Here is a 9558-nt window from a genome sequence, read left to right on the forward strand (position 1 = left end):
CCTGTTTGGGGGCTCCATTTCCTTCATGGCCACAATTACAAGTTCTGTCTTCCATTTTCCGTGGTTTTCTATGACGAGGACACCATCATTTTGCATCGGTTTTTATTGTGCGCACACAGCTTATTCTACACGGTGACCACCTTACTCCCCATGTCGGGGGCAGCGCGGGTCAGATTCTACCTCGTTAACCCCTTTGTGGCTAATCCCTTCTCCACAGGTGTGGAGCGGCTAGAGTCAATGAACGATGCGCTAGTACTGAGGCAGCGAGTGGGGGAGGGGAGATGACACTAGCGGATGATCTGTGCCGCGGGGGCAGTGACGTCCGTAACCCTTTCCATGCCAGGCAGATGAGCGTCCCACCAGTCCCGGGCGGACGGAGCGGTTTTCCCCGTGTTGCGACTTCAGTTCTTCAGGGATTCGAGCTTCAGTTTGGCGAAGTCTTCAGCGAGTCTCAGGGCATCAGGGAGGCAGCCGACATTCTTACCCGTGGCCTGTGCAGACGTGTCCTTCCCGCCGCCCTTACCGTCCATCAGCTCGGACACCTGCTGGACCCACTCGTTGGCTTTCAGGCCTTTGTCAGCAGTTTCCTGTGGAAAACAATAATCAGTTGGTGTCCGGTGAACATTAGCCCGCGCCGAGTCCTGGGTACACCGAGCCGCTGGCGCTCACCTGCGGCACCTGGCACAGGCACGTGATCTTTCCAGCTTCATTGTCCACAGCAAAGATGATGGCTGCAGTGTCTGGAGACTGAGACTTCAGGAGCTTCAGAGATTCATTCAGAGCCTGCGGCAGAGACAACAACGACATGTGAAGAGCAATGGCCGTCACCACCGACCAAGCAAAGCTGAAGGGTGTGGGCGCACCTTGGCCGAGGCTCCAGCTTCCATCGCCAGCACCAGGAGCGGTTGGTTCGGGTTGTCAGTAATCAGCTGCTTGGTTTTCTCCAGAACCTGATCAAACAGAAGCAGGAAGAGGAATAAACCACAGACCCCCATCGTGGCCACCATCAGCATGGCGCTCAGCGTGGCACCCACCCGCTTCTGGATGTCAGCCTTGCTGGCACGGTCCAGGTCATCCATAGTCTTCTTCAGGGATTTGAGCAGCTCTCGGAGTTCGTCCTTCTGCCACTGAGAGATGACGGCTGTAGCCAGAGTCTGAGGAAGACCAAGAAGGTCAGAGGGGCAGAGACGGGGCAGAGACAGGGCAGAGGGCGGCGGTCCTACCTCGCTGAGGTCAGCAATCTCCTTCTGAACCTCCTTGTTGGGGGCCGTCTGCTGCTTGACTTTAGCTTCCAGTTCAGATAGTGCGACTTTCAGGGACTCCTGCTTCCGCACAGCCTACAGAGACATCATCTGAGTGTCAGACACGGCCATTACCTGCTCAAGAGGACAGAGGAAGGTGCAACTCACCTTCTGGGCTTCTGCGCCAGTGACGGCCACGATCCTCCGGATTCCCTTTGCAATGGCTTCCTCTGTGACAATGACAAACTGTCCGGCGTGGCCGGAGTTCTGCAGGTGCCTGGAAGAGAAGTCACAGTCAGAGGCCACGGCCTGGACATCTGTGTGTACCTGCCCCATTATCCACCACTTACGTTCCCCCACAGAACTCCACCGATGTCACAGAGCCTGCGGAGCCCGAGGGGTCGGCCAGCAGATCCTCCACAGGGATCCCCACGGATACGACACGTACGGGGTCCGGATAGGTTTCATCAAACACAGCGCGCAGACCCTGAATCGCTTTAGCGGCTACCAAGGGGCAGTCTAGGGCATAGACGGTCTGTGTACAGAGACGATGGTCAGCACAGAGGCGGAGGAGCAGAGGAGGGGGCAGGAATCAGGCGGCGCTCACCTTGTTCTCCTGGATCAGCTGATTCGCGATCTCCTCTGTGCGGTGGATTTCCTTCGTGCTCATGGCTCCTTTTGCTGTGAAGTCGAATCTCAGTCTGTCCGGAGCCACCAGAGACCCCCTCTGATCGGCCTCCCCGAGGACCGAGCGCAGGGCAAAGTTCAGGATGTGGGTGGCCGTGTGGTTGCTCATAACTGGACGTCGCCTCGTCTGTGAAGAGACGTATTACAAGATGGCCGGAGGAGTCGGGTCCTCCAGTTACAGGCGCAGAGCCGCGCACTCACCTCATCCACGTAGAGACGCACGCGGTCCCCGACCTTCAGGCTGCCGTACACGGTCCCCACGTGCAGGATGTAGCCGCCTCGCACCTGCGTGTTCCTCACACTAAACTCTGTTTTCTACAAACAAAAAGAACATTTTATGGAGAACTGCCAAATAATCGCGGCCCAGAGACATTTATTACAGACGAGAACTCATCAGAGGTGGTCACCGTACGAGGACGCGACCAGCAGCCCCTCGCCTGCCGCCATTACTGACGAGACCACTCACGTCCTCGCTGCTGTCGTCCTCCCGGACCATGTAGCCCTCATCGTACGTCTGTCCTCCTTGTTCTGCATAGAAGCAGGTCTTGTCCAGGACCAGGCCGCACTCCTGCCCGGTGCTGACCTCCTCCACAAAGGTCTTCTCCCGGCGGATTGCCTTCACAGTGGCCTCCACGCCTTCAAACTCTGGAGAGAATGACAATGCTGGTTACCTGCCCGCCCAGGACGTACGCAGAATCCCACCCATCGGGAGCACACAGAACCCCACCCATCGGGAGCACGCCCTTCATCTTACCGTAGTCCCCACCAGAACTGGACGTGTACTTGTACTTCGAGGAATCGTCAGTCGGCTCCAATCCCCGAGCGCGCAACTCTTCAATGGCGTAAATATCCAGCATCAGCAGATCCTCATCTCCGGCTCCCTTCCCCTGAGACTTCAGCTGTAATACACAGAGGATGATGACTACTCCCAGCGAAGGCTATGGTCACTCCCAGCGAAGGCTATGGTGACCGCTCGCTGTAATAAGATCAGGACAGAACGGCCGGAGAACCACACACTCAGAATCTATGGCGATCACTAGCAGAACGCCGACTTCCCATAGAGAGGAGGAGGTCACCCTGCCATACGGATGATGGGGGGCAGCAGTCGATGTGTTACCTGGGCAGCTTTCCTCTCTTCCTCAAAGCTATCCATATCCACTCTCAGGCCTCGCTCCTCTGCGATCAGACCGGTCAGATCCACAGGGAACCCGTATGTGTCGTACAGCAGCCACGCTGTGTCACCTGGGGAGGGGCAGAGAGGGTCTCCATGTTACTTCTCAGCAAGACCCCCGTCAGCCATGGAGGCTCAACAACCGGCAGCTTCTCTCACCAGGGATGGTCTTGTTCTCTCCCAGGCTCTGTATCTTGCGGTCCAGGATGCGGCGCCCCCTATTGAGGGTTTTTAGGAACTGGGTCTCCTCCTCGTTGATGATGTCCTTCACCATGTCAGGGTCTTTCTTAAGCTCAGGGAAAGCATCTCCCTGCGTAGACAGAAGAGGACGACATTGCAGACGAGGAGGGAGGACCAGTGCGGGGGGAGGACGGGGCAGGAAGGACCAGTGCAGCGCGATACTAACCAGTGACTGGACGACCACATCAACCAGAGTAGCAAAGAATCCTTTGGAAGCGTTGAGTTTCTCGTGTGCATATCTCACTGCGCGGCGAAGGATACGACGTAAGACATATCTATGACCAAAAACGAGATGAGGCGACTGCTCCACCACTTGTAGCCCAGGGTCGGCATATAACTTACCCACGGCCCGTATTGTCAGGTCTCCCGCCATCAGCAAGGGCAACTGTGATCGTCCTGGCATGATCTGCAAGAACTCTGTATGCCATGTCTATGCCGTCTTCATCCTCTGCACCCACCTTGCCAGAATAAGGCCTGGCACCCGTGCCCTGTGGGTAAAGACACTTTACAGGAGCAAACAACACTGGACAGTGCGCGAGCTGCGGGGAAACACAGGGCCGATGCTCTGGAGGTGAGTGGAGCCCGGGATCAATGTACAGAACAAACAGTTACCCAGGACCCCCAGTGTATGACGCAGCCGCGCCCGAGACCCCGCAGAGGACGTGTGCTGCCCCGTTCATGTGGACCCGGAGTGTCAGTGAACCGGTCACACATCGGTCTCCGGCCCGTCAGACTCTGTTCTCATCCATTCTGTGGATCAGACTCGGCCATTAGAGGCTACAGGATCCGTATAAGCGGACGGCAGAAATCAAACTCGGAGACGCGTCCCAGGATCCTCTGTTTCCTGATCCATTAAGAGTTAAAAGAATAAAAACCAGTTCCGACCATTTTAAAGCCGAAGGGGAAAAAAAACAACAGATGTCGCCGAGAGAAACAGCGTCCGTTTCCCAAAACTGACATGGAAGTGTGGACGTAACCTAAAGCGCAGACGGCAAAGCACAGCTCGGCGGCGCGCCCGCACGGCAAAGCACAGCTCGGCGGCGCGCCCGCACGGCAAAGCACAGCTCGGCGGCGCGCCCGCACGGCAAAGCACAGCTCGGCGGCGCGCCCGAACTGCAAAGCACAGCTCGGCGGCGTTTGTACCTTCTGGATGGCGTCAAAATACGGAACAAAGAGGTCAGTGTCGTAGTTGGACATCTTGGTCTGCAGCACGGACACCAGCCTCTCCAGCCCCATCCCGGTGTCGATACTCTTTTTGGGCAGCGGCTTCAGGCTCCCATCACTTTCCCTATAACAGAATGGTCACATTTACAGTCCCGGGGGCCACAGACGCAGCAATGGGTGGGATCAGTCTTAATGCAAAGATCCGTTACCTGTTAAACTGAATGAACACCAGATTCCAGATCTCCAGCACATTGGGGTCATCCATATTCACCAAGTGAGCGGCATCACGGCCCCCAATCCGGTCAAAGTGCATCTCACTGCAGGGTCCACATGGGCCCGTGTCCCCCATCTCCCAGAAGTTGTCCTTCATGCTGCCTGGTAAAATTCTGCTCTCTGGAAGCCTGTGGAGAAAGAGGTCATCATTGCCCCATTGTCTCAGTGCCCCCACATCCAGAGCAGTAAGGTGGCACAGCACACCCCCCACACACACCCCAGGTGATCTCGAGCACAAAGGTGGCACAGCGCACCCCCCCCCCCCACACACACACACACACACACCCAGGTGACCCCGAGCACTAAGGTGGCACAGCGCACCCCCCCACACACACCCCAGGTGACCCTGAGCACTAAGGTGGCACAGCGCACACCCACACACCCCAGGTGACCCTGAGCACTAAGGTGGCACAGCGCACACCCACACACACACACACACACACACACACACACACACACCCAGGTGACCCAGAGCACTAAGGTGGCACAGCGCACCCCCCCCACACACACCACAGGTGACCCCGCGCACTAAGGTGGCACAGCGCACCCCCCCACACACACACCACAGGTGACCCCAAGCACTAAGGTGGCACAGCGCACCCCCCCCCCCACACACACCACAGGTGACCCCGCGCACTAAGGTGGCACAGCGCACCCCCCCACACACACACACCACAGGTGACCCCAAGCACTAAGGTGGCACAGTGCACCCCCCCCAGGTGACCCCAAGCACTAAGGTGGCACAGCACCCCCCCCCCCACACACACACACACCCCAGGCGACCTCAAGCAGTAAGGTGGTACAGCACACCCCAATACCCAGAGCAGTAAGGTGGCACAGTGCACCCCCACCCCAGGTGACCCCGAGCACTAAGGTGGCACAGCGCCCCCCACCCCAGGTGACTCCATCTTACCCCAGGTTGAGCCAGATCTGTTTACACTCCAGGTCCGGATCCAAATTGGCCGCCTCGTTACCACCAAAGTAGGTGACATACAGGCGCTCAATGTCGATGCCAAACTCCTTGGTCAGAAGGTCCAGGGCCAGTTTACATGCCAACTCCTGCAGGGGGCAGTACAGGGTTATTACCCCCAGGACGACCCTCCCTGCTCCAGCCGCACCGGGCGCCAGGCCTCACCTTGAAGTAATCTCCAAAAGACCAGGAGCCGAGCATCTCGAAGAAGGTGTGGTGGTAGACGTCCTTGCCCACGTCGTCCAGGTCGTTGTGCTTCCCCCCGGCGCGGATACACTTCTGAGTGTTGGCGGCGCGGCTCAGCCTGGCCATCGGGTGAGAGGGGTCAATTGTGTTCAGGAAGATCGGCTTGAACTGGAGACAAGGAGCAGAGTAGTAGTGCGAATCCATAACCCTCATCATCCTCAGCAGGGACGCAGTGACTATGCTCAGCAGCAATCACTACAGCTGCACTCCCTGCCTGGTCCTCTCACCCCCCTGGACTGTGGCACCTCTGCCTGGGTCACCGTGCCCCGGAGCCGCACTCTCCGCAGACACCAGGCTGCAAAGTATTACCCCAGGAGGAAAGTGTCTGCAGCCAGGGACAACCCGGCCACATGGCGGCATGTGACCAGGGGTGGGCAGCTGTGCACTGCGGCTGCGGGGGGCTCATCAGGAGCTGCCGAAAGTAATCACCCGGCATAGAAAGGGCCGATCACTCGGCGGCCAGACTCCAGCAGACCACCACCCTGCACCACCCCCGCTCACCACACAAAATGCTGAGTAATAAGGTCCCACCCTCCCACTGCAGCAAGTGTGACCGGACCCCCGACCCACCAGCTGATTATAAGAATCGAGCTTGTGTTCAGGATTTTGAGAAAGAAGCAAAAATTCTAAAAGAAGAATCATCCATAACCGATCCTAGAAGATGCCGAGAACTGGACTAAAGAGCCGCCCAAAACGACGGATCAGGAGCCAAACTGAAGCCGACGATCCGGGGCAGAAACATCCGCACTTAATCAGTCCACCAGGAGGGTCCGATCTCTAAGTATTGGCTGATCAGCCAAAATGACCCCATTGTGTCTGATGATCTCCCGACAAACCCAACGTCGGTCATCGCCAGAATACGACTCGCAAAATCACTTGGCACCGAGTAGATTAAAGCCGATCACCACGCCTGGTTTATGAGGGGTTAAAATTCTCAAGTTTGTCAGCGGGGGTCACACTTGTGGCAGCAGGAGGAGTCTGTGCTGCAATATGATTGGATGAGTGGAGAAGGATCTGGAATCAGATCTCCTATTTTACAATATCTCACTGTCGTCATCTATCGGCTTCACTGTAATGGACAGAATATTGGCAGAAGGATCCACGAGGACGAACAAACATCCAGGACTGGAGTCAGTGACCGAACCCCCGCAAAGATCAGCACAATACCAGGAGCCGACCACGAGGAGCCGCAGCTCCAGAGAACCTTCCTGATATCAAAGACTCCGTAATGGGGGAACTCATGACCATGATGTGGGGGCAGAAGTCCAGAGGAACCGCAGACCTCACAGATCGGGGGTCTACAGACCGGATATCAGCGCAGACAGCGGCCACCAACCTGGTTCATGCCGGCGTTGGCAAACAGCAGCGTGGGGTCATCCAGGGGGACGGTGGCCGAGGAGTGGACGTACGTGTGACCGTTCTCCTTGAAGAAGTCAATGAACTTCTGTCGGATGGCGGAAGCAGTCATTGTCGTCGTCATGGTGACTGTGACCTGCGGAAAGAGAGACCACCACGTGTCAGTCATCTACAGGGCAAAGCCCAGAATCAGCCATATGGGGGAGCACAGGGTGGACCTCGGAATATAGCAAGACCAATGAGGTCTACAAAAGCCAGAACCTTACTGTCCACAGAGCCCCGGGGCCATACACCACTACATCTGGGGTAACCCCCCCCCCCATACACCACTACATCTGGGGTAATCCCCCCCCCCATACACCACTACATCTGGGGTAATCCCCCCCCCCATACACCACTACATCTGGGGTAATCCCCCCCCCCATACACCACTACATCTGGGGTAATCCCCCCCCCCATACACCACTACATCTGGGGTAATCCCCCCCCCCATACACCACTACATCTGGGGTAATCCCCCCCCCCATACACCACTACATCTGGGGTAATCCCCCCCCCATACACCACTACATCTGGGGTAATCCCCCCCCCCATACACCACTACATCTGGGGTAATCCCCCCCCCCATACACCACTACATCTGGGGTAATCCCCCCCCCATACACCACTACATCTGGGGTAATCCCCCCCCCCCATACACCACTACATCTGGGGTAATCCCCCCCCCCCATACACCACTACATCTGGGGTAATCCCCCCCCCCATACACCACTACATCTGGGGTAATCCCCCCCCCCATACACCACTACATCTGGGGTAATCCCCCCCCCCATACACCACTACATCTGGGGTAATCCCCCCCCCCATACACCACTACATCTGGGGTAATCCCCCCCCCCATACACCACTACATCTGGGGTAATCCCCCCCCCCATACACCACTACATCTGGGGTAATCCCCCCCCCCATACACCACTACATCTGGGGTAATCCCCCCCCCCCATACACCACTACATCTGGGGTAATCCCCCCCCCCATACACCACTACATCTGGGGTAATCCCCCCCCCCATACACCACTACATCTGGGGTAATCCCCCCCCCCCATACACCACTACATCTGGGGTAATCCCCCCCCCCATACACCACTACATCTGGGGTAATCCCCCCCCCCATACACCACTACATCTGGGGTAATCCCCCCCCCCATACACCACTACATCTGGGGTAATCCCCCCCCCCATACACCACTACATCTGGGGTAATCCCCCCCCCCATACACCACTACATCTGGGGTAATCCCCCCCCCATACACCACTACATCTGGGGTAATCCCCCCCCCCATACACCACTACATCTGGGGTAATCCCCCCCCCCCATACACCACTACATCTGGGGTAATCCCCCCCCCCATACACCACTACATCTGGGGTAATCCCCCCCCCCATACACCACTACATCTGGGGTAATCCCCCCCCCCATACACCACTACATCTGGGGTAATCCCCCCCCCCCATACACCACTACATCTGGGGTAATCCCCCCCCCATACACCACTACATCTGGGGTAATCCCCCCCCCCATACACCACTACATCTGGGGTAATCCCCCCCCCCATACACCACTACATCTGGGGTAATCCCCCCCCCCATACACCACTACATCTGGGGTAACCCCCCCCCCCATACACCACTACATCTGGGGTAATCCTCCCCCCCATACACCACTACATCTGGGGTAATCCCCCCCCCCATACACCACTACATCTGGGGTAATCCCCCCCCCCATACACCACTACATCTGGGGTAATCCCCCCCCCCATACACCACTACATCTGGGGTAATCCCCCCCCCCCATACACCACTACATCTGGGGTAATCCCCCCCCCCATACACCACTACATCTGGGGTAATCCCCCCATTCCCCTCTATATCCTGGGTAATCCCCCCATACACCTCTATATATCCGGGGGTTACACTCCTACACCCGGGCTGGGGGTCGCTCTACCTCAGGGGTCTCCTCTCGCCTCTTCGCCTTTTCACGTTGTCTCCGCTTGAACAGAAAGCACTGACAGTGGAGCGAAGCCCCGCCCTCCCTCGCTGATTGGCTTACAGGTGCCGGTTGTACGATTCTGTTGGATGAATTAGCTGCCAATCTTCCAAAACGAGGCTGCCGGCTGATGCAACTGGGGCTAAGGGAAGGCGCTCAGAT

The 9558-nt window shown here is 57.5% G+C and overlaps 1 protein-coding gene across 1 annotated transcript; it reads right to left on the minus strand.

Annotated features, from left to right (window-relative positions):
- Positions 1 to 85: 85 nt before the first annotated feature.
- On the minus strand, positions 86 to 9502 carry AARS1 (alanyl-tRNA synthetase 1). The gene is made up of 21 exons (XM_073659836.1): positions 9355 to 9502; positions 7329 to 7484; positions 5912 to 6100; positions 5690 to 5835; positions 4713 to 4904; positions 4483 to 4627; positions 3682 to 3827; positions 3506 to 3614; positions 3259 to 3409; positions 3046 to 3170; positions 2683 to 2827; positions 2395 to 2573; positions 2130 to 2243; positions 1849 to 2055; positions 1592 to 1776; positions 1410 to 1518; positions 1224 to 1337; positions 1035 to 1154; positions 864 to 950; positions 670 to 783; positions 86 to 587 (listed from the first exon to the last, which is right to left on the minus strand). The coding sequence occupies exons 2-21, from the start codon at positions 7470 to 7472 to the stop codon at positions 402 to 404; spliced, it is 2907 nt and encodes a 968-aa protein (XP_073515937.1). The 5' UTR covers positions 7473 to 7484; positions 9355 to 9502; the 3' UTR covers positions 86 to 401.
- Between the last annotated feature and the right edge of the window lie 56 nt (positions 9503 to 9558).

This window comes from Phyllobates terribilis, unplaced genomic scaffold (genome assembly GCF_046119375.1).
Source record: "Phyllobates terribilis strain yellow unplaced genomic scaffold, ASM4611937v1 Scaffold_14__1_contigs__length_39327217, whole genome shotgun sequence".
NCBI lineage: Eukaryota > Metazoa > Chordata > Amphibia > Anura > Dendrobatidae > Phyllobates > Phyllobates terribilis.

Bases quoted from the DNA above. Each gene is read 5' to 3' on its own strand.
- AARS1 (XM_073659836.1), bottom strand. From the start codon at position 7,472: ATGACGACGACAATGACTGCTTCCGCCATCCGACAGAAGTTCATTGAC. The intron at 4,905-5,689 runs GTAAGATGGAGT...CTTTCTCCACAG, and splicing joins CAGATCTGGCTCAACCTGGG to GCTTCCAGAGAGCAGAATTT. The intron at 784-863 runs GTGCGCCCACAC...TCTCTGCCGCAG, and splicing joins AAGCTGGAGCCTCGGCCAAG to GCTCTGAATGAATCTCTGAA.